General features: G+C 43.9%; 1 protein-coding gene across 9 annotated transcripts; it reads right to left on the bottom strand.

The window, feature by feature from the left end:
* Nucleotides 1–1,892: 1,892 nt before the first annotated feature.
* LOC141574401 (KH homology domain-containing protein 1-like) lies at nt 1,893–24,032 on the bottom strand. Of its 9 annotated transcripts, none has more exons than XR_012501479.1 (7): nt 23,913–24,031; nt 23,510–23,636; nt 16,902–20,813; nt 16,508–16,681; nt 11,569–11,623; nt 10,158–10,392; nt 5,786–5,823 (listed from the first exon to the last, which is right to left on the bottom strand). XR_012501479.1 is itself a non-coding variant. In XM_074349958.1 (6 exons), the coding sequence occupies exons 3-6, from the start codon at nt 16,609–16,611 to the stop codon at nt 5,790–5,792; spliced, it is 291 nt and encodes a 96-aa protein (XP_074206059.1). In that variant the 5' UTR covers nt 16,612–20,813; nt 23,510–23,636; nt 23,913–24,029; the 3' UTR covers nt 5,763–5,789. The 9 variants fall into 9 exon arrangements, 5 of the variants coding, with proteins under 5 accessions (XP_074206058.1, XP_074206059.1, XP_074206060.1 ...); XR_012501480.1 differs by having other exon boundaries at nt 5,787–5,823; nt 10,158–10,353; XM_074349958.1 differs by having other exon boundaries at nt 5,763–5,823; nt 10,158–10,255; nt 16,508–20,813; nt 23,913–24,029.
* Nucleotides 24,033–25,038: the final 1,006 nt, after the last annotated feature.

Here is a 25,038-nt window from a genome sequence, read left to right as displayed (position 1 = left end):
TGAAAAACTGAAAATAGACCTACCATGTGATCCAACAATCCCACTCCTGGGTATATATCCAGAGAAAAATAAATTTCAAAAAACACATGCACCCCAATGCTCACAGCAGCACTCTTTACGACAGCCAAGACATGGAAACACCCCAAACGTCCATTGACAGATGACTGGAGAAAGAAGATGTGGTACATACATACATACATGTGGAACACTACTCAGCCACACAAAAACAAGAAAATAATGCCATTTGCAGCCATATGGATGGACCTGAAGATTGTCGTTCCAAGTGAAGTGGGCCAGAAAGAGAAAGAAAAATGCCATATGACATCATTTATATGAGGAATCTAAAAAGTAATAATAATAAGGCTGCAAATGGACTAGTAATCATTTTGATTTCTTGAGAATGTGTAAGCACATCTGACTGTCCTTTAGGATCGGATTCTTATTTCGTAGTTGGCTTTATTCCTTTGGTAACTATGTAAGTTTCAAAATGTAGTCTCTTCTTAGAATCGGTAAGTGGTACACATACGTAAACTAAAAGACAAAAAACGTGCAGTATACTGTGTATATGTCTCTACATGCAATAGAATGCGTATGTGCAGTCAGACTGTAGTAATTCGACCTAATAAAACTGGAAAAGGAGGGGAAAAAAGACAGACATATGGGTCAATGGAACAGAATACAGAGCCCAGAAAAAACCCCAAAACTTTTGGTCAATTAAGCTTTGAAAAAGGAGGCAAGAACATACAGTGGAGTAAAGACAGTCTCTTCAGCAAATGATGTAGGGAAAACTGGACAGCTGCAGGTAAATCAAGGAAGTTAGAATAGTCCCTCACACCCTACACAGAAATAAATGCAAAATGGCTTCAAGACTTAAACATAAGACAAGACACTGTATACCTCTTAGAAGAACACATAGGCAAAATATTATCTGACACACACATCAGCCAAGTTCTCCTAGGGCAGTCCACACAAGCAATAGAAACAAAAGCACAAAGAAACAAACAAATGGGACCAAACTGAATTTATCAGCTTTTGCACAGCAAAGGAAACCATAAGCAACACAAAACGACAACCTACCAGATGGGAGAAAATATTTGCAAAAGGTGAGACTGACAAGAGGTTAATTTCCAGAATACAGAAGCAGTTCACACAACTGAATAACCAAAAATCAACCCAATCCAAAAATGGGCAGAGGAGGAGCTAAAGAAGCAATTCTCCTATGAACACATACAAGTGGCCAGTAGTAGGCACATGAAAAGAGGCTCAATGCTGCTGTTCTTTTATCAAAGGAAACTAGTCAAAACTACAATGAGGTGTCACCTCACACCAGTCAGAATGGCCATTATCCAAAAGTCCACAAAGGAGAAATGCTGGATAGGCAGTGGAGAAAAGGGAAGCCTCCTGCACTGTTAGTGGGAATGTAGTTTCGTGCAGCCACTGTGGAAAACAGGACAGGAGGGAGATTCCCCAAAAGATGAAAAACACACTTGTCAAAAGCTTTTGATCTCAGGGGCAGGCCAACAAACTCCCAAAGGCCCAGGCCTCGCCCGTTATTCCACCCCAGGACGCCTTGTGCCCAGGACGGTCCGGGGCAGCCTCCGCTCCCAGGGCAGGTCCACCTGCGCGGGAAGGCCACAGCCTGAGGGCCAGCCGGGCGCCCTCCCATCTCCAGGAGCTGCTCCGACTTTCCCAAAGCCGCATATGAGCTGCAGCAGAGAAAGACGTAGCATTCAGTGATTACTAAAGTGGCGGGGAGGGGGCGCCGCAACCGGGGCAGCGGGCCTGGACCCGCCTCAGGGTCCTGACGGGCCACGCGGCCTGGGCCTCACCTCCGCACCCCTCCCTCCCTGTGTGCCTCCCCAGCTGCACAGCCCTGGCCTCACCCGCCGGCTCCTCGACCCGCGCGCGCCCACCAGCGCCCCCTTACCTGCTCGGCGTTGGCAGCAGAAGCGACAGCAAGCGGTCGCCGAGGCCCCAGGCCGCGTTCCTCCTCCGGGAGCCGGTCCAGGAGCACCCGGCTCCCGCCCAGCGTCCGCGCGCTCCGGGCGCGCTCCCGCGTCCTACGACGAAGGAGGCAAGAATATACAATGGAGAAGAGGCAGTCTCTTCAGCAAATGGTGCTGGGAAAACTGGACAGCTGCCTGTAAATCAATGAAGTTAGAATACTCCCTCACACCCTACACAGAAATAAACTGAAAATGACTTAAAGACAAACATGCAGACAAGACACTATACACCGCTTAGAAGAAAACAGGCAAAACATTACCCAACATACATCTCAGCAATGTTCTCCTAGGGCAGTCTACCCCAGCAATAGAAATAAAAGCACAAATAAACAAATGGGATTTAACTGAACTTACAAGCTTTTGCACAGTAAAGGAAACCATAAGCAAAACAAAACGCAACCTGCGGAATGGGAAAAAATATCTGTAAATGTTTGACTGACAAAGGCTTAATTTCCCAAATATATAAACAGCTCTTAAAATTTAATAACAAAGAACAAACAACCCAATCCAAAAATGTCAGAAGACCTAAACAAGAATTTCTCCAATGAAGACTAAAAATGGCCAATAGGCACTTGAAAAAAATGCTCAGTATCACTAATTATCAAAAGAAATGGAAATCAAAACTACAAAACACCAGTCAGAATGGCCATCACTCAAAAGTTCATGAATGATAAAAGCTGGAGAGGATGTGGAGAAAAGGGAACCCTCTTACCCCGCTGGTGGGAATGTAGTTTGGTGTAGCCATTATGGAAAACAGTATGGAAATTCCTGAAAAAACTGAAAATAGACTTACCCTATGATCCAGCAATCCCACTTTTGGACATATATCCAGAAGAAACTCTAATTCAAAGAGATACATGCACCCCAATGTTCATAGCAGCACTATTTACAATAACCAGGACATGGAAGCAACCAGCCATTAACATATCAATGGGTAAAGAAAATGTGGTATATATACACAATGGAATATTACTCAGGCATGAAAAGGAATGAAATAATGCCATTTATAGCAACATAGATGGACCTAGAGATTATCATACTAAGTGAATTAAATCAAAGAAAAATATCATATGACATCACTTATATGTGGAATCTAAAAGAATAACACAAATGAACTCATTTACAATACAGAAAGAGACTCACAGATGTAGAAAACAAACACGGTTATCAGGGGAAAGGTGGAGGGAGGGATAAACTGGCAGTTACACATAGGTGGTGTTACTAGACACAAGACAGTAATCTTAGGCACAGTGTTCTATCAGACAAATATTCTTATACTCAGAGGGTCGTGGATGTGGTAAATATTCAATAGACTTGTAAAACGCTGTTTTCTTAGGCTTCTTTAAGCTTGTCTATAACCACTGTTCTAAGACAAAATAGAGAATCCCTTTCACTATGCATGTAAAGTCTTGCTTCCATGTCAGAGATACATAAATACACATGGCTGTTGCTACCTGTTATGTGAAAGAAACTTTAAACTTTAGTCAGAGTGTTCTTGCACTCTGGAAAGGAAGCTATACTCAGTAAGTGAGGCATACAGTCAACTGATGAAAAGACCTGTAGAAGTAGTGTTTGCTGTGGAACTTAGACATTTGGCTGCACCTTGTATTCTAACAGTCCGTAGATGAGAAAGCCTGCCCAGATGCATGTAAACACTTGTTCCCATGTAGATAGATAGATAGATAGATAGATAGATAGATAGATAGATAGATAGACAGACAGACAGATAGACAGATACAGACAGATAATCACACTTCTTAAAAGATCTATAAAAGTAATTTTAGACACAGTGTTTTTTTTCAGTGACAGAAAGTTACACACAGTAAATGAGGCTAGGATTAAGTAGTGTAACAGACCTGTAGAGGTAGGTTTTCTCAGCCTACTTGGAAGCTGAGTCATATCAAAACTTTTTAACAGTGAATGGATGTAAAGGTCTTTCATAGTATATATAAAAATTCCTGTTGAAATGTTGATTATATATAGATGTTGTCTTGAGCCCCATGATAGAAATGTCAGACAGTGTTTTTTCACAGCTATATTGTACAGAAAGCGTCATGCACCTGTGAATTAAGAAATCTCTGGACACTCCTTTCCAAGACTTCTGTAAGCTTTGCTATACATAGTGTTCTAAGAAGCAGAGGATGAGAGCATCCTTCTCTCTGCATGAAAAGTCTGGTTTCCACATTAGGTATTATTAAGAGAGATACAGACATATAGCTTTTGTAACTAAACATATGAAAGAACATTTAGGCACAAGGTTCTTTCAGGGAGAAGCTGTACCCAGTAAGTGATGCATGTAGTTTTAACAGTGACTGGAGAGGAAAGTCTTCCTGTGTGAACGTAAAACAACAAGATAGACAGAAAACTTAGATACAACGTTCTTTTGGAGAAACACTGTTACACACAGTGAGTCATCCCCACGGTGAATCATTTAACATATTTATAGAATCTGATTTTACAGACGTCTCCAATCTTTGCTATATACAGTGTTCTTACAGACAATAGATGTGAGCCCCATCACTCTGCATGTGAAGTCTGTCTTTCATGCTACATATACATGCATACCTGCTGTAACTAACTATATGAAAGAAATTTTAGGCGCAGTGTTCTTTTAGTGAATGAATCAAATAACCAGCGAGTGATACACACAGTCAAGTGAGTGAAGGACCGGTGGCCGTAGGTCTTCTCTTGCTACATAGAGGCTTTGCTACACCTAGGTTGTTAAGCAGCCTTGGATGACAAAGCCCTTCATCTGCATGTAAAAAATTGTACCTGGATTAGATACATAGCCTTAGTGGGACTTTATGAAAGAAGTTTAGACACAGTGTACTTTCAGCAGAACAAGATACAGTGAGTGATGCTGGTAGTGACGTGTTTAACAGACTTGTCAAACTACTGCTTCCTGGGTTTCTTGGAAGCTGAGTCAGAGCCAGGTTTTAACCATGAAGATATGTAAGAGCCTCTCAGGAAAGTCTTGCTTGAATGTACCTTATACACACATGCTGTCACTAGCTACGCAGTAAAAATACAGGCACAGTGTCCTTTCAGAGAGATGCTGTTGTATCCAGAGTGTCTCGCATGCAGAGAGTATTTAAACAGATTTATAGAAGCTGTTTTCCTGGGTTTCTTCACACTGCTATTCTGTGTTCTAACAAAAAATAGGTGAGAGCACCTTCCAACCTGCATCTAAAATCTTACTCCCGTATTAGATATAAATAGCTGTCTTTAATGTCTACATGAAACAGATCTTAGGCAGAGTTTTCTTTCAGTGGAAGGAAGTCTGCCCAGTGAGTGAGGCACGTAGTCAGGTGAATAAAGGGCCTGTAGCAGTATTTCTTTCCTTGCTACAAATGAGCTTCCCTCTGCCCAGGGCTCTAACAACCCTGACATGAGAAAGCCTTTCCATCTGCATGTAAAGCCTTGCTATCATATTCAGTATAAGTATAGAGTTGCTAATAGTCCAGGAAAGTAGGTTTAGACAGTCTTCTTTCAGTGAAAAAAAGGACAAAAATGCGCAGGCTGACAGCGAGTGGTTTAACAGGCCTGTGGGATCACTGATGCCCACACTAACTGGGTGCTGGCTCGTGCCTAGAACTCAGCCACTGGGTGGATGGCAGGGACGTTCTGAGTCCGTGTAAACTCCCGTTCCCATGTTCCTTATCCTTAGAGGTCCTTACCTGCTGGCTTGCAGAAGTCCTAGGCACAGTGTCCTTCCAGAGAACTACTGTTAAATCCAGAGTCATGAGGTAGCGAAATCTTTTAACAGATTTAAATGCTGTTTTCTCAGGTTTCTTTAAGCGTCCCAATAGCCAGTGTCCTAAAAGGAAGTAGAGGAGGGAACCTTTCAGCCTGTATGCTGATGCATGTAGTTTTTCATATTTATACACTGATGTGTGCAAACTAACAAGCTTGTGTATATCTAATATGGGAACGAGCTTTTACACATACATGAGGAAGTTTTTCACTTGGGGGCTGGCTGAGCACAGTGAAGACATTTCTCTGTAGCAGGAAGAGCTCTGCTGCTCGAGGTCCTCTGTTCAGTTGAGCGTGCACATCACTCACTGGGTATAAGCTCCATTCACTGGAAGAGCACAGAGCCTACCATTTCCTTCATAGCGCTGCTAACAACAGCTGTCCATCTCTAACACGGAATCAGGACCTTACATGCAGAGCAAAAGCATTCATCTCTTGCCTGTAAGAAAATGGTTTATACCACAGTGGAAGAAGTATCAGCAATAAGCTTCTATGAATCTGTTAAATGATTTACTACATGAATGACTCTCTGTGTATAAAAATGTTTCTCGGAAAGAAAAGTGGGCCAATGATTTCTATTCTGTGCCTAGTAACAGCATCTCTCTATATGTAATACAAGGATAAAACATTTACGCACTTGGAAAGCTTTCACATACCTTCTCTCTTAAAACCAAGATGTGAATCATCTTTCAGGTAGCCCGGGAAACACTCGTTCTGTGGGTCTGATGCAGCGTTCACTGCCAGCTTCACTCACTGTGGGTACTTCCTGCCCCTGAAAACTCACAAAGTCAACACCCTCTTGCAAAGAGCAGTAACAAGAGCTGTACGTAACTAATAATGCAACAAGCTGTTACATGCCGGTGAAAGGGATTTCTTGTCCATGAGCTGTTAGAACACTGGGTGCAGGGAAGCGTCTAAGTAGCAAGAAAAGCACTACTTGCAGGTTCTTTATTCAATTGACTATGCGCATCACCCTCTGGGAATAACTTGTGCTCACTGGAAGAAATCTCTCCTAAAATGTCTTTCACACAGCTAGTAAAAACAACTATATACATGTACTATGGAAGCAAGATTCCCATACAGGCTGAAAGGTTGCCTCCTCTACTTCCTCTTAGGACACTGGCTGTAGGGAAGTAAAGAAACCTGAGAAAACAGCATTTAAATCTGTTAAAAGATTTGCTACCTCATGACTCTGGATTTAACAGCAGTTCTCTGGAAGGACACTGTGCCTAAGATTTCTGCAAGCCAGCAGGTAAGAGCCTCCATTTAGACACTGAGTCATACTGAGAGCCCTAATGGTGCATGGATGGTGAAGCCTTTCTGACTGCATGTCATACGGTTTCCACATTCTTTATGTATGCAAGTTCTTACTAGCTACGTGGAGGGCATCTTAAACTCAGGGTTCTTTCACAGAAATGTTGTTATGCCCAGAGAGTCGTACATAATAGTGAATCTTTTAACGGGTTTCTAGAAACTGTTTTCTCAAGTTTCTTCAAGCTTCACTATACCCAGGAAACATGTGAGACCCTTTCACTCTGTGTAAATTTTGCTTCCACATTAGAGTTTCTGAGCTCTTGCTCCTAGCTATATGAAAGGAACTTCAGACGCGCGTTCTTTCAGTGAACTGACATTATGCCCGAGGAGAGGTGCATGATGCCAACTGCATAAGGACCTGGATCAGCATTGCCTCTCCTGCTCCTCAAAAGCTTCCCTGTACCCCATGTCTGAGAGCCCACAGGTGAGAAAGTCTTCCCCTAGTGGAAATTCTTGCTCCCATATTAGGTACATACGGACTTGGTTAAAACTAAACTAAAGACATTTTAGACATAGTGCTCTTTCAGGAGAAAAAAGTCACCTACGGTGTGAGGCTCGTGGTGAACTGTTGAACAGACCTGCCAAAGTGCTGTTCCTCAGGCCACTTGGATGCTGAGTCACGCCGAGATGTTTAACACTGAATGGATGAGAAAGACTTTCCAAGTCCTCTCCCCATGTCCCCAACATACAGATGTTCTTACTGACTACGCGGTAGGAATCTGAAGCTCAGAGTTCTTTCACAGAAAAGTTGATAGATTCAGAGTCATGCATGTAGTAAAAATTTTAACTATTTTCTTAGGTTTCTTCAAGCTTTGTTATACCCAGTGTTCTGACAGGAAATACAAAGGACATTTTTTCACTTTGCATGCAAAGTCCTCCGTGTTAGAAGCTGTTGTCACTACCTATAGGAGAGAAATTGTAGACATAATGTTCTTACAATGAAAAAAGTCATGCTCAGTGAGGGATGTATGCAGTCCAATGAATACGGGACCTGTAATCTTTCTCTAATCAGAAGCCTAGTTACAGCCTGTGTTCTAAAGGCCATGGGTGAGAAAGCCTTTTTTCCGCATGTAAAAATTTGTTCCTATATCACACACATATAGACTTATTAGTACACTATGGAAGAAAGTTTAGACAATTCTGTCAGTCACAAAAAGTTAGACTGTGAATGAAGCTAGCAGTGCGTAGATTAACAGCCCTGGATGGTTCATTTTCTCTGGCTGCTTGGGTGCTTAGCCATACCTGATGTTTTTTCAGTGAATGGATGGGAAAGCCTTTTCCAGGGCATGTAAAATCCTGTTCTAGATTTTCAATATTTCGATGTTCTTGCTGGCTACATAATAGAAATCTTAAGCTCAGTTTTTTTCACAGAAATATTGTTATTTCCAGAGTTTAAAGCATGTAGTAAATAATTTAACAGGTGGAAAGAAGCTGTTTTCTCAGAATTCTGAAAGGCTCACCATGCCCAGTGCCCTTACAGGGAACAGATGAGACCAACTTCCGCACTGCATCGAAGCCTTGCTTTCATGGTGGGCAGAGCGCTGTTGTCACTAGCTGGGATGCAGGACATCTTAGACACAGTGTCTTTCAGGGGAAGAGCTGTACCCAGTGAGTGATGCACACGGCTAACTGAACGGAAGACCTGGGGCAGCAGGGCTCTTGCTCATGAGGAGTTTTGTTATAACGAGTGATTTCACACCCAATAAATGACAAAGCCAATCCCTCCTCATTTAAAAGAATATCCCCACATTAGATATATGGAGACTTTTGAATAGCACTAGGAAAGAATGTTTAGACACTGTTCTTTCCTTGAAAAAAGTTACATGCAGTGAGTGAAGCTAGTGGTGACTAGTGCAAGAGACATCTAGAACTGCTGATTCCCAGGCTACTTGGATGCTGGGTCACAGCCAGTGTTTTAAGAGTGAATGTTTAGCAAAGGCTTTCCTAGTGCTGTAATAGAGAACAAATCTGACTCTATATTGGATCTGTTCCTTTAATTTTAACCACTGTGCCCGCCCTGCTTTCCAGGCTTAGTCTTGCCAGCTCTGCACCTTTTGTGAAACAATGTTGCCTTTAGCCTGACATCTACAGGAGAGCCTATTCTAGGGGCTCTGACCTTTAAGGATGGTAGCTCTTCTGCATTTACATAGAGATAGCAAGTTGCAAACCAGAGAATAACCTTTGTTTTGTTGGAGGTTTACAAGGACAGCATGACCTGACCCACATGGATGGCTGAAAGAACAAAGAATGCCTGCAGCAAGAAGTTTGCAACAACCAACCACACCCCTTCCCCTGTTTTGTTCTGTTTTGTTTTTTGTATAAAATGAGCCTGCATTCTGACTGGAGCAGGATGGCTATCCAAGACAGTAGTCTGCCATCCTCTGGGTCTGCCGGTCTTTGCAAATAAAGTTGCTATTCCTTGCCCCAACACCTTGGCTGTCGTGTGGCAAGCAGAAGAAGTTCCGATTGGGTAACGGTTCCCTGTTTGTTGCAGCATCAACACAGCTGATGACAGTGGAGTCCCTTCTACCCTGATAGGGGCAGCAGTTAACTCTGATGGGAATAGACACATTTTACAGATATAAGTTTGCCCACAGGACCTCAGCCAGCATCTCTAAACAATGTTGAAACCACCAATACAGGGTCGCACATGGTATCACCTCAGACCAAGGGACCCACTTTATGTCAAAAAGAGCAGGAGTGGGCAACATGGCCAGGGGACCCACCGGGTCCGATCACATGATCTGGCACCAAGCAGCTGTCAGGCCCACACCTCCATGAATGATCCAGTGTTGGCCCAGGACAAGCTGCCCTCCCCCAGGAAGCTGTGTGTATTCACGTCAGTCACATGTACGTAGCGCTCCATCACCGACAGAACTCAGGGCAGAGGAGCAGAAAGGTGAAAGGAGGCCCTACCCTGACCGAGCAACCCACGTGAGGCCCTGGTGCTTCCTGTCCCTGCAGCCTTGGCTTCCCACCCTGGTTCACAAAGGTGAGAACACTTTTAGAAGGGCACATGGTGCTCCAGCTGCTGCCTGAGCCCTCTGGGAACTGCAGGTCAGCACCTGGACAGGGATGACTCACCACGAGGGCCGGGAGGAGGGAGACTCGGTGTCGACAGGGAGGGCAGGGAAGGGTGCGGTCTCGGGTTCTGCTTGGCCTTCTCTTGCTGCTCTCTGGCCCTGTGTTGGTTGCGTGGAAATGTACAGCAGGCAAGACCCAAGAAGGGGATGCTGACCTCTCTGGGATGAAGGTCAGGGTTATACATCCAGGCAAGACACTGAGACCAGCGGAGGTGCCAAATGAGGGTTAGGGGACCCTACAAAGGTCAGAACAGGAGGGGACGATGAGTCCATATATGGATAAGCCCTTCTAAGTTTATCCTAAGACATGAGGACCCCCCGGGGTGCTGGAGTTGTTGCTCCCAGTGCACACCTGGGAAGCAGATCTGAACGGTGCCTCCCAGACCACCATCCAGGATCCCGGAGCACATCCCTCAGCTACAGGCAGCACAGGTACCAGGCAGCAGCTCTCAGAGGCCAGTCAGAAGGATCACCTCCTCTGAGGATGGCGGCTCCGCCCAGGGTCCTGCTCCCTTCTGGAGCAGCCCCACCCCCAGTGACGGATGGATGTAGGGGGTTGAGGCTCGGCCTTCCTGCCCCAACTTAGGACAATTCCAGAAGGCCCTTCCAGCCTGAGAGCTTCATCCCTTCTCACACTGCTGCCGATCAGATGTTGATCCTGGGACCCACTGCAATACACGGGAGGCAAGATGGCCCGAGGTTCCCAATAGCCGCTCCCAGCTCAGTTCCACCAGAGATGACTAGTTTCTACGGCCCTGTCACCTAATTATATTCAGAAAAGGAGAGGGGGGATCTAAATTTGACATAGCTTGGCTTTTGCACTCCTCATTTCATGGCAGGAGGTTATAGAGCCAAAGGTTTGTAAGAACCATCCTCCCAGTGTCCCAGCTCCTTCCAGAGTGTATTAGAGACCAGAGCCTGAGGTCAGATGAACGTGACAACATTGATGGGGAACACACAGCTGCTGCCTTGAAGCCCCCTTTTGTGAGAGAAGAAACGACAGTGTGAATTCGCTCTAGCTCTGAGAATGAGAGGTCAAAACTGGTCCTGCTGTGGAAAATTCATTCAGAAACTAGTCAGCTTTCTTGTTTCTGGGTTGGGGGGAGGTAATTAGGTTTGTTCATTTATTTTTAATGGTGGGACTGGGGATTGAACCCAGCACACCATGCATGCTAAGCACATGCTCTGCCACTGGGCTATACCCGCCCCCGACTTGGAAACTAGTCAGAAATACAAAGGGCCAAGAAAAGCCAAGACAATGTTTGCAGAAGAAAAATAAGAAACAGAGCTTTTTCTACTAGATAGCAACATCTGTTTAAAGGTGCAGTAGTAATTAAGGCAGCGCGGTTCCAATGTAAGAAGAAAGAAACAGACCAACGAATGGAAGAACTGTAAAGTGGACTCATACATACGTGGAGACGATTTACAGCAGGGGTGGTGCTTCGGAGAAGTGGGGAAAGGATGATCCTGTGAATAAAGGATGCCAGGACCACTGAATACAGATCACTTAAAAAAGAAATGGAAACAAATGTGACGCTACCTCATACAAAAAATCAACTGCTGAGAGGGGGCCAAGGAAGCAGCTGTGTTTATGAAGAAGACAACATCAAGGATCTGACTGTGACGGTGGACACACAGACCTATGTAGGTGAGAAAATTGTGTAGACCCTAATTCACACACACACACACACACACACAGACACACACACACACACAAATGAGTGCAAATGAAACTAGGGAAGAAAGCCCATAGCAATGTCCTGGTTGTGATGGTTTACTACAGTTCCTCAAAATGTCACCATTATGTGAAACTGGGAGAAGTGAACAAAGAATCCTAGATTTTTATTATTATATTTTTTATTTATTACTTTATTTGGGGGGAGGCAATTACATTTTTATTTATTGATTTTTAATGGTGGTACTGAGGATTGAACCCAGGACCTCGTGCTTGCTAGGCACACATTCTTCCACGGAGTTATCCCCTCCCCCTCTGGACTATTTCTTAAAACTGCATGGGAAGCTGCAATTAACTCAATAAAATCTTCTATTAAATTCCAGGTACAGGCAGACCTTGGAAATACTGCAAGTTCAGTTCCAGACCATGCAATAAAGCAAATATTGCAATAAAGCAAGTCACACAAAGTTTTGGCTTCCCAGTGCATGTAAAAGTGACCCCTATACTTCACTGTAGTCTATAGATGTGCAAGAGAGTTGTCTAAAAAAACAACATTCACACCTTAATTTAACAGTATTTTCTGGTGGAAGGAGGGTAGAGCTTAGTGGTAGAGCTCGTACTTAGCATGCATGGATCCTGGGTTCCATCCCATGTCCCTCCACAAATAAACAAACAAACAAACAAATCTAATTCCCACCCCCAAAAAACTGCCAAAATAAATAAATAAAAATATTTTCTTGCTAAAAAATGCTGACCATCACCTGACAAGGCAGGATTACCACAAACCTGTAATTTGTAAACTAACACAGTATCTTTGAAGTGCAATAAAGGAAAGCACAATAAAACACCGTATGCCTGTAAAGTATATATTAAATGCAAAGGGCAAAACTACATGCGTGTGCCCCAGGAGACTGTTATAGACTGAGCTGTATCCTTCCCCAAAGTTCCTTTGTAGAAGCCCCACCCCCAGTGGGGCTGTACCTGGAGAGGGGGCCAAATTAAGGTTAAGTGAAGTCCTCAGGGTGGAGCCCTAATCTGATAGGACTGGTGTCCTTCTAGGATGAAACACCAGAAACTCTCCCTCCCCAACCCCTCCACCCCTCCTCCTCAGCTCATTTAAGGCCATTTGGACCCAGGGAGAAGGCAGCCATCTGCAGACCAAGGACAGAGGTCACTCCAGAAACCACCCACAGTGGTATCCTGGAACTTGAACTTCTAATCTCCAGAATCCTGAGAAAATAAATGTGGTATTCTGTTATTGTATCCTGAGATGACAAATACAGAAACCTACACAAGACTGTTCAGTGTCATATTCATTACACTAGCCTAAACCTGGAGAAAACCCAAAAGCCCATCAATATCAGGAAGGATAAATGATTTGTGATATAAATGTATATATACGAACATAAATACAGTGAAAGACTACAAAACAAGGAACACAAGACTGTAAACCAACTATACTTCAATTAAAAATAAAAAATAAAGGAAAAACGCCTACACAACAAGGAGACAAATGAAACACAACTACAGGCAACAAAATGGATCAATCTCATAAACCGTGCTGAATAAATAGTGCTGGACACAACATCATCCAATATGTATTTTTCTACTTTTTCAGAAATAAAGTAAAACTTACATATAACGTGCAGGAGCAAATGCTTAGATGATAAAACTACAAACAAAGACAAGGAAGTGATTACTATAAAAGATATTAGCATTTCTCTAACTGGTTTTAATGAAACTGTTACAATGTATTCGGTATTCACTACAATGATAAAGGGGCACATGGCATGGGACCCTGGACTCCAATCTCAGCTGCCTGTGTGACCGTGAGCAAGTTGCTTCGTTTTTCCATGTTTGAATTTCAAGGCCATAATCAGAGGATCTATTTCATGGGGCTGTTTTGAATATTGATAATATCACATATCTAAAGCTGAACAGGACCTGGTACTTAAGCTCTCAGATGATAGCAAATATTTTTTTAAATGTTCTAGCCACTTTTAGCATTTAAGAGAATCTATCAGATTTGTGATTTAGTTAAATTTTACAAGTTTAATTCAACATATACATTCATTTAAAAATTGGAGCAAATTACACTTGTAAAAGTGTTAAGCTTGGGATTATTAGGTATGAGAGTAGTATACAAGCATTTAATGTTTCTTCCTTAGAGAAATGTTGATTAATAGTCATAGATTAAGCAATCAGAGGTCAAGAAAAGTGTAAATAAGAGTATTCTTTGCAGTTTGGTACAGCCATTACGGAAAACAGTATGGCAATACCTAAAAAAGCTAAAAATATACTTACCATATGATAAAGCAATTCCACTCCTGGGCATTTTACCCAGAGGGAACCATAATTTGAAAAGACACATGAACCCCAATGTTCATAGTAGCACTATTTACAATAGCCAAATGTAAGCAATCTAAATGTCCATCAACAGATGACTGGATAAAGAAGTTGTGGTATATATATAATGGAATACTACTCAGCCATAAAAAATAAAATGCCATTTGCAGCAACATGGATGGACCTGGAGATCATCATTCTAAGTGAAGTCAGAAAGAGAAAGAAAAATGCCATATGATATCACTTATGTATTTAGTCTTAAAAAAAAAAAAAAAGACAAATGAAGTTATTTACAAAACAGAAACAGACTCACAGACATGGAAAACAAGCTTATGGTTACTGAGGGGAAAGGGGGTAGGAAGGGATAAATTGGGAGTTTGAGATTTACAGATACTGCTACTATATATAAAGTACATAAGCAAAGGTCCTACTATATAGCACAGGGAACTATATTTAATGTCTTGTAGTAAACTATAATAAAAAGAATATGAAAAAGAATATATGTTATGTATATGTATGACTGAAACATTATGCCGTACATCAGAAATTGACACAACATTGTAAACTGATTATACTTCAATTAAAAAAAAGAGAGAGTGAGTATTTTTTCTCTTCAGACAGAAGGAATCTCTCCAAAAGGCTCCCAGAGCCCCGCCCTGTGGGCCTCCTGTTACATATGTTCCACCTTCCAGAAGCTGGCCCCTCCTCCAGGGCCCTGGGTTTGCCTCCCTCTTGCTCTCACAGGGCTTGAGGGCCACTATCATCCCCATCTGCCTCTAGGTTGTGAGCCTCTCCCTCCCCCAGCATCACACCCAGACACCATCCCATCCTATTCTACAGGGGGAAATAAACTGGTCGTTGACTCAGTGCCCTCTCCATCACCAGCTATTTCTCTGTTCTCCACCTCTACAAAGATTACCCAGGTGTAACTATCCAGGAGCATCAACTTCACTTGCCAAACACAACCACTAGACATATTCCACACACGTTTCCATTTAAATTCTTCAATTCCCTCCAAACTGGCTTTGAAGAGCTCACAGCTGCAGCTGAATTGTTCCTGAAAAGCTAGCAGAGAGCGGGGGTACACCAACCAAGGAATAGTTGTTTCCCTTCACCTGCCTGGACTGCTGGGCTGCACTCCCCAAAACAGGCATCTCCCTCCCTGATGCTCCCCCTTCTTCCTGGTGGGGACCCAGGCAGGAAAGCCCAGCTGGATTCCAGAGCCAGGGTACTGGGGACTCCTCAGATTCCATCACCCCCTCCCAACACTGTGAGGAGATGGAACCAGTTTTTGAAATTGTTTTGTTTTGTTTTTTTCCTTTCTCCATCATAACCTGGAAAGAACACTGACCAAGATGAAACCAATGAGTTGTTCTCTCTCTTGCCTTGAGACCACTGGCATTCTCTATGGAGTGTGTGTCTCTCTAAGTAAGCTTGCTTTCACTTAAAACAAAAAAGACAAAATCAATAAAGATCATTTACTATAAAACCACTGAAACTTTCCTTAAAAGCTCAAGCTTGCAATAAATTGAAGGTAACAGAATTAAGGATGGTGGTCCCCACACCCATCGTCATCGCGTCTTTCATGGCGCCTTAGCCTCCTGGACTCCATCTAGCAGAAATGCCGTCCCTGTGGTGAGGTCCGCCACCAGCAGACATCTGGATAAGGGACTCAGCACCGGCCCCAGCCTTAAACCGAACGCCCGAGGCCCGCAAAGAATTTAGCACCCGTCTGCTCCGGGCTCTGGCTAAAATAAAAAGAAAGCAGCAAGTTGGGTGCAGGCCTTGAGGTGATGACCCTAGAGTGATGGTTTTCAAACTCTGGTGTGTATCAGAATTACCTGGAGGGCGTGTTAAAACACAGATTACTCGGTGCCACCCCTAGTTTCCTATTCCATGGGTCAGGATGGGAGCCAGAGTTTGCAGTTCTAACAAGCTCCCGGGTGATGCGGATTCCGCTGGTCTAGGTACTAAGCTTGGAAACCCGCTGTCCTGGTTATCTAAGTGGTAGGGCAGGTCCGCAAGAGACTCTGCGGAAGACATCCCCTAAAGACGCTGCTCCTAGGACCCTCGCCCCAGAGTGCACAGATGTGTTAGATTTTCACCTTTGGGTCTAGCCACAGACTCCTTCCCAAACTTATCATTCTCCCTGCTGGGGTGCCTGGACCCACACCCAGGGGTTTTTAAGAATTGGTGGCTGTTTTCGAAACTGTCCCAGGCCCCCAGACTAAAGAACTGGAATGAGCCTCAAAGATGCGGGGAACGAAATTCTCCTTCCCGGGCTCCTGGGTGGAGGAATCATTCTCTGCTGGGGCCCCTGAAACCCCTACCTCGGTTGTCGCGGATCCGAAGCTGGAAAGACATCGCCACGATGAGGAGCATTGTAAAACACTGGTAGAAGGGCGGTCCAATAATGAAGATCAGGACTCCGCATCCTGGGACCGCGCTCACCACGAGGAAGACCCGGAACCACTGGTGGAGCGCCATCAGTTCACCTTCCAGGCCTGCGGAGGGGAGGGGAGGGGTGCTGAACCTCGAGGCCCAGGGTCAGGAAGGGAAGGGGCCTTTGGGGCCGGAGTCCGCCCATACTGGCCCACGGAGGGTCCAGGATTCTGGGAAACTTCAGGGGCACGACAGAGCCCCACCCGTGAGGAGTGATGTGGGCGGAACCAGACCGGATGCGACCTGCGGGCATCCAAGGGCGCGGGCTTCCGGCTCACTCACCGAACAGCACGGGCAGCATCCACAGCTCCATGTAGAGGATCTCTGGGTTGTTACTTGCCTGTCGTCTCGAATCTATCTCAGACTTAGGGCGCGAGGAAGCCCCAGGCACCGGAGCAGTGCCGGGAGCAGCATCTGCCAGTCTCGGGGTGGAGGGAGGGATGGAGCTGGGGAAGGCGGCCTCCTACTGCCTGGCCCCACCCCTTCCACGTGCCCAGACCTGCATCCCCGGGGCCGCCACGTCCCAGCGCCTCTCCGAACCAGCGATCCCCGAGCAGGAACGCTGTCAGTCACCAACTCTGTGGGCTAAGGGGCCTGGAATACCCCCCAGGCCTGCTAGGCTGGAGTTTGCCAGGGTCTCTGGCCGGCTGCACAGATGGGGCTCCTTGGGTGCCAAGCGGAGGGAATCCGGGAATGGGAGCAGGGGATGAAGTGGGGCGGCGGAAGAACTTAACCCACGCGGGCTTGGAAGACTCCACCGTCCTCCATGTCTTCTAGAAGGCCCCTCTCTCCAGGCCAAGGTCTCCCCCAGCCCTAGGAACCACACCTGCTCACCTCGGGGGACCATGCAGCCACTCACGGAGCGGGCGGTGGGACCCTCAGCCCCAGCTGAGTGCCTGCCCCCACCATTCGAGACCTCTTTCCAGAAAACGCACGCTCCAACACCTGAAACAACTTGTTTGGAGAGAGGAAAACTTGCGTGATGTGATGAAAATGGTCCTTGACCTCTGATATTCCTCCCAAAAACCTATAATCCCACTCTAATCTTGGCGAAAACTTTACACGATTTCCACAAGGGGCATCCTGTGCGCCTCAAATCTGTTAAGGTCATCAAAACCTATAGAAGCCTGGGAAAATGTCACAACCAAGAGGAGCCTAAGGAGGTGGCAATGATGACAGGCAATGTGGGGGTCCTGGAACAGAAAAGGGATAGATGGTAACAATTAAGGAAATGGGAATAAGTGGGGACTGCTTCATAGTAATGTGTCACTGTTGGCTGTTGACTTTACAGATTATCAACAGTGTATGTAATACACTCTATAAAGGACGCAATGACAGCGGAAACTGCTAAGATACAATATGGAACTCTCCTATCTGCTCAATTTTTCTATTAATCTAACACTACTGTAAAAAGTTAAGATCTAGTAGTAAAATTAAATACAGTCGACCCTTTAACAACACGGGTTTGAACTGCACAGGCCCCCTTGGGCGTGGATTTTTTTAGTAGTAAGTACACTTGGGAGTTGGCTGACTCCACCTGCCTGGTGGCAGGCAGGGAGGAACCCGGTATACGGGGGGGGGGAGCTGTGAGTTATCAGTGGATTTTCCACTGTTTGGCGTGTCGGTTCTAATCCTGGTGGTGTTCAAGGGTCAACGGTGATTAGGAAATATTTACAAATGAAATGATACATCTAGACTTTGCCTCTGAACAATGTAAATGTAGGAAATAAAATACAAACTAGATTACTGGTTATTTTGAAGCTGAACAATAGATAGATTGGGTTCCTTACACTGTTTCTCTACCTCCTTTTGATCTGTTTTTTGTAACAGAAAGTTTAATAGAAAGGAATGAGTTAAATCTATATGCCCAGATATGGGAAAGGAAAAAAAAGAAGTCTGAGAGTATGTTATGAAAATTAGTTAGAAAAGGGAGTATCATTTGTCATCTTATCCTTCCATACTGTTTATATTTGTATGTGTGTGTTTAAAATACAACATTAACTAGATAACTTGGCACACTTCCTACAAAGGAAGAAAGTCTATTCGAACTACAATGACATTTTTAGTTAATCCTCCAATCTCAAGATATCTTTTTTAATTCCTTAAACAGAGTAATAGGCTTCTGTGTAATAGGCAGACCATAAATCCCGTGAGTTTCCCGCCTTCTGTTTTAGCAGTGTGGTTGGCTTACCTAGTACGTGCGGGGAACAGTGTGGAATGCACATTGACCGCATTAAAAAAAAAAATCACCTCTTGTTTCAGGAAAAGCTTTGTTTTAAATAAAATACATCCTTTTTAGATGCAATGGGAAAGTAAATCTCCTCCCTGCCAGTCTCCTAAACTGTGATCCATGAAGGTGATAATGAAATCTGGGGAAATACTTATTTTTATTTAAAAAATTTTTTAAAACAGGTACTGGAGATTGAACCCAGAACCTCATGCAAGCTAAGCACGTGCTCTACCACAGAGCTGTACCCTCTCCCCTCTGGGGAGATATTTTAATAAATGAAAAAGTCCAACAACGAGGGACATTTACAGAGAATAAAGCTGCCCAGGATGATGAACGTGCCAGGGAGTTCGGGCTGTTTTTTGTTGTTGGTCATTGATGTCATTCTTTTTGCTTTGATTTTGTCACAAATCATAAAAGAATACCGTGGTGACTGCTGCCTTCTGTGGAGCCAGGGGTTTAAGTAGCTTTTGTACCAGGAAGCCCTTGAACTAGCTGGAGCCCACGGGTTGAGACCCACCGCCATTCCCCAGGTGAAAATTCTTCCCATATGTGAGAAAAAGAGTTTGATAAATAACAATCTGAAGAGCAGGACATCAAGTCTGGAGCCATGCACTCCCTTCCAAAACAGGATTTACTCAACTTGCATCCCACAGGGCAGAGGAGGGGGGATGAGGAAATGAAATGTCCTTCAAAATCCTTCACTTGCTCTGGGGGGAGGGTACAGCTCAGCGGTAGAGCACGTGCTTAGCATGTATGAGGCCCTGGGTTCCATCCCCAGTACTTCCATTAAAAAAAAAAAATAAGTACACTTAATTACTTCCCCCAAAGAATTTTTAAAAAGATTTAATTTGCTCTATTCATGATCCTGTTGACCACTTTGTAATGTTTTGTTTTGTTTTGTTTTTACTTTTTTTTTTTTTTTGGTGGGGGGAGGTAATTAGGTTTATTTATTCATTCATTCATTATTTTTTTCAATGGCGTTACTGGGGATTGAAGCCAGGACCTCATGCATGCTAAGCATGTGCTCTACCACTTGAGTTATACCCTCCCCAGCTCCACTTTGTCATGTTTTTATTAACACATTAAAAAAAAGCACCATTATCAATGCCCTGAAGTAGAGATAAACTTTTCTTATAAATGTAACCCCTGTCTCAGGAATGAGAAAGAGAAGCAGTTTCCTTACCCCCCCATCCCCGACCTGCAGGATCTGTAACCAGGCTATGTCTGTGGGCTTGGCCATCAACCAGCCTCTCTTCTCAATCTACTGCTACAAAGAAGAGACAGGGCTGGACAATGGTCTCTCAGACAATTCAAGTCAATAAAGGGGCAGGGTATAGCTCAGTGGTAGAGTGCCTGCTTAGCATGCACGAGGTCCTGGGCTCAGTCCCCAGCACTGCCATTAAAAATAAATAAATAATCCCACTCCTGGGCATATATCCAGAGACAACTATAATTTGAAAAGACACATGCACCCCAGTGTTTGCAGCAGCACTGTTTACAACAGCCAAGACATGCAAACAACTTAAATACCTATTGACAGATGAATGGATAAAGATGTGGTATACATACATAATGGAATACTACTCAGCCATAAAAAAGTAAATAAAATAATGCCCTTTACAGCAACATGGTGGACCTGGAGATCATCATTCTAAGTGAAGTAAATCAGACAGAAAAAGAAAAATCCCGTATGATATCACTTTATATGTGGAATCAAAAAAAAAAGACACAAATGAACTTATTTAGAAAACAGAAAGACTCACAGACATAGGGAACAAACTTATGGTTACCAGGGGGGAAAGGGGACGGCAGTCACCATCAGTGCCGGCATGAAGGTTTCTGCAGTCAGCAGGTGGGGCAGGCGGAGGGCAGGCTTGCGGAGTCTACATCTTGTGTCTTCTGCAACCTGTGATCTGTCTTCTGATTCTCTGCTTTGCTACCAATTCATAATCATTCAAACAGGTCTGACATGTTTTAAAATATAAACATCAGAGTTGGTCATTCTAGAAAACGAGCCAGTGTAGACAAATCCTGTTTCCAATATCCTGAGAAAACTAGTGTTGATGCACACTTCTTCCCAGTGTGCTTAATTTTAAAGTAAGAATTTAAATTATGGGGGAGGAGGCTATAGCTTAGTGGTAGAGCGCATGCTAAGCATAAACGAGGCCCTGGAATCAGATCCCCAGTACTTCTGTTAAATAAATAAATAACCAACCTAATTACCTACCCCTGGACCCCCCACCCCCAATTTAAATTATGAAAAATTTCACACATTCAAAACAGTTGTATAACAAAGACTCATGTACCACCCCCTCCCACTTAAAAATGTTAGCATTTTCCATAGTTGCCTCACTTCTCTCTTCTTTAAAATAGATACCACTAAAGCATCTTTCCTTTCCCTCCCCACAGGGAGTCATTGTCCTGAAGTTGGTGTGTGTCTCCCATATATGTTCTGCTACTTTCTCCAGTGAATTTCCAGAAATATTCTTTGACAATTGTTTTAGAATAAATGGCATCTGATTTGCAGTTTTGTTCGTATAATTAGTTATGATGTGTTTGCTTTTTTTTTTTTTTAGACCCTGTACATGGAGAGTGTCAGTCATTTACATAAAGGGGATAATATTAATGCGCTGAATTCCCTCATTACATCATCTAGGCTCCAACAGTTATCTGAGAGGAGATAGTTTAACTAACTTTACTGGAGATTTTTATTTCTTCAATTTAATGTTAAAAATCAACATAATAACGCATACAAGTTGTAAAAAAAGTCTTGGGGTTATAAAGTAAGTCTCAGTCTCTTAACTAATTTTTTTTTCAACTGTTATGTATTGTGAATATCTTTTAGTTTAAATTGCTTTTCACCTTCTTTAAGGTGTCTTGTTTGTTTTGGGGGAGGGAGATAGTTAGATTTATTTATTTATCTTTTTTTGATCTAGACAGATACATACTGCACAGAAATCAGGCTGTTTCAGAAGGCGAGAGAAAAGCCATGAGATGTGGGGGTTGGGTGCTCAGGTTAAGGTAAGAGTAAATGTGCACTCCATAGACAGAGTGCAGAGTGCATGTGGTCTGGGAAGACGAGGGAGCGAGGGAGGGAGCGAGGCATGGTGTTGCCAGTTTTTATGGGTTCGGTAGCTTCACATGCCAACAAGTGGGGTATTTACCTTTTAATGGAGGCACTGGGGATTGAAGCCAGGACCCTGTGCATGCTGAGCACGCACTGTGCCACTGAGCTACACCCTCCCCCAAGGTGTCTTTTGATGAATAAAGTTCTTAATCTTAATATAGTCAGGTTCATCAGCCTTCATGGTAAGTGCACTCCTTGTCCTGCTTAAGAAATCCTTCCCCGCCCTGAAGGCTAGAGACATTCACTCTCCTTTCCACTAAGAATGCTGGCATTTCTATCTTAATGTTTAAATCCTTGAATCATCTGGGGTTAATTTTTTTAAATTAGGCATAATGTAGGGATATAATTTCATCTTTTTATAAATTGATAGTTTTGTGCTTGAGCCATTCTCTTAAAGCTACATCTCCAAATTGAGGCCTCTTCAAATCATCTCCCTGACATTTCTGAGACTCCTACATGGAGCATGAGTTAGCCACAAGGCTGGTTTGTGGCTGCTCAATCCCGCATGCTCAGTGCCCCGCCCACCCCACCCTGTTCTCCTTCTCAGGATGACAAGCTCCCACCTTCCCATCCCCTCCTCTCCCCTCCTCCGAGCGCTGGTGGGCCCAGCCTGCTCCAAGTTTACAGGGGTTTCCACTGCTTTGACTCATTTTCTCTGGCACCAGAACCCCTTGGCCTTGGGAATACTTGGGGAGAGGATGCTGTCGACTCTTCCCCTAGAAACAAGTGTAATCTGTCAATGCAAGGGGAAAATGTGATAGTTTTTACAGTATTTGATAAAATGTCATTAAAAGAAAACTTTGTGTTCCTACACTCAGTGACTTGACTGAAATTAATCCTATGGTTGATGGAGATACTTTCAAGGCCACTGTGCAGCACCGCAGGGGTTTGCATTCTACTCTGTTAATATTTTCCTGTAACAAAGGATAATAATGCTTGGGTTAGAAATTTATTTACAGTAACTTAACCCAACCTCATTAGTGTCATGGGACTATGAGAGCCTGATTGATTTAACATCTGATTCCCAGGTGAAGCAAAATTTCACTGAACTTTCATGAAATGATTTTTGGAGCAGCCTGAATCAGGAGTAGACAAGCATTGCAAGGCATGCAGGTTGTGTACTGCTTCGTTTACTACCATGCACCTGTGCGAAGCAGGATTTTCCTATTATGCTGAAAAAAAAACTAGATGTGGATCTGACTTAGCAATACCACACCTAACATTAAGCAGGTATGTGATAAAAAGACACAGAAGCACTGTTCTCATTAAAATAGGAGGGTTCTGCGTGCCTCTTGATAACCAAATATAAGATGCAAATTTAAAACGACTTACTTCAAAAAAAGGAAGCTAATGCATTTATTTTTCATGAGTGAAAGCATATGATGTGGTATATTACTTTGCAGGTTTTGGTATCTGAGGCTGACTCACCAACGCAGTGGGTAATTCAGTAAAGCAGGAACATGGGGAAGCAATCATTTATTTCAAAGAACATTAAGGTAGAAACATCACATGACTGGGCTTCAAGATGCTTACCTTCAATTGTCACACCAGGAATCCTTCATGTGTCCACTTCCATCATTAGCCAAGATCCAGGAGGTTCATGATGCACCCCAGTGTGTGTCACCTCTCAGCCATTTAACTTGCCTAATCGTCATGTTTTCTATTCAAAAAATAAATAAATTTCAGTACATAAAAATGAAGAGGAGCATTAACAAGTGATAATATATCCAACCTGACCAAAGAAACAAAAAGTACAAATGGAACAAACACAGTGTGTACCTCTTCCCAACTGCCAGCTTGTGTCACCTGGTGGCCCCACATGGAGCATCTCCTACAAGGCACTCTACTGGGAGGGTGTGTGTGTGTACGCACGTGTGTCAGCGTGGGGTGGCACGTTGACAAGAGAAGTCCAGCATTCAGAAAGCACACAGCTTACCCAGGCAGGGGCCAATCTTCAGACCTTCCCGGTTGAGCCTCTGCCCAGGGAGCTCCGCAGCTCACACTGGCTAGGGGAGGCTGGGTCACACGTGTCCCTCCATCCCCAGCCCACCTGGAAGCCAGAAAGAGGCCCAGGTCAGCCCATGGACCATTTTCAGCCCTGCCCCACCGTGGCCTGTCCAAATGCCACAGGGCCACGTCACGCATCTGGCTGGCAAGCGTTCCTTGAGCCAGAGCAACTGTCCCCTCTTCTCCGCGTTTGCCCCCTGCCTGGCGCCCCTCTATAGCTGCCCTCCTGCTCCCCCATCCTCTCAGCGCCATCTCGCCTCCTCCTCCCCGTAGTGTCCCAGCGTTTTCCTGCCTTTGGTGAGATGGGGCCATTTCTCTCAAGGGTCGTTTTAAATGTTCAGGTTTTTAAATTTTTATTTTATTGAAGTATAGTCAGTTTACAATGTGTCAATTTCTGGTGTACAGCACAACGCTTCAGTCATACATGAACATATGTGTATTCATTTTCATGTCCTTTCTCACCATGAGCTACTACAAGATACTATGGTTCCCTGTGCTGTGTAGTATAAACTTGTTGCTCTATATTTACCAGTCACTATCTGCAAATCTCGAACTCCCAGTGCATCCCTTCCCACCCCGTTCCCCTCTGGTAACCATAAGTTTGTTTTCTATTTTTAATTTCTTTTAGATTCCACATGAGTGTTGTCATATGTTTTTCTTTCCTTCTGGCTTACTTAGAATGACGTTTTTCAGGGCCATCCATGTTGCTGCAAATGGCATATTATTTTTTATGGCTGAGTAGTATTCCATTGTATACATATGACATGGCTTCTGTATCCAGTCATCTGTTGGTGGACATTTAAGCTGTTTCCATGTCTTGGCTATTGTAAATAGTGCTATGAACATTGGGGTGCAGGTGTCTTTCTGTACTAAGGTTCCCTTTGGATATATGCCCAGGAGTGGGATTATTGTATCATATAGTAAGTATATTTTTAGTTTTTTGAGGAATCTCCATACCATTTTCCATAATTGCTGTACCAAACTACATTCCCACCAACAGTGTACAAGGGTTCACTGTTTTCCACACCCTCTCCAGCATTTACCATTTGAATATT

The sequence above is a fragment of the Camelus bactrianus genome, chromosome 21 (assembly GCF_048773025.1).
Source record: "Camelus bactrianus isolate YW-2024 breed Bactrian camel chromosome 21, ASM4877302v1, whole genome shotgun sequence".
NCBI lineage: Eukaryota > Metazoa > Chordata > Mammalia > Artiodactyla > Camelidae > Camelus > Camelus bactrianus.
Note: the sequence above shows the minus strand (reverse complement) of the source record. Positions and strands in the feature narration are given on the sequence as shown.

What these genes read in the sequence shown, in the direction of transcription:
- LOC141574401 (XM_074349955.1), bottom strand. Translation starts at nt 16,611, where the DNA reads ATGCGGAGTCCTGATCTTCATTATTGGACCGCCCTTCTACCAGTGTTT. An exon ending in TCGGATCCGCGACAACCGAG is followed by an intron (nt 11,624 to 16,507) that starts GTAGGGGTTTCA and finishes CTTTATTCACAG; the next exon opens with GATCATCCTTTCCCCACTTC. An exon ending in CCCTCCTCCCGGCCCTCGTG is followed by an intron (nt 8,407 to 10,157) that starts GTGAGTCATCCC and finishes TCTATTATGTAG; the next exon opens with CCAGCAAGAACATCGAAATA.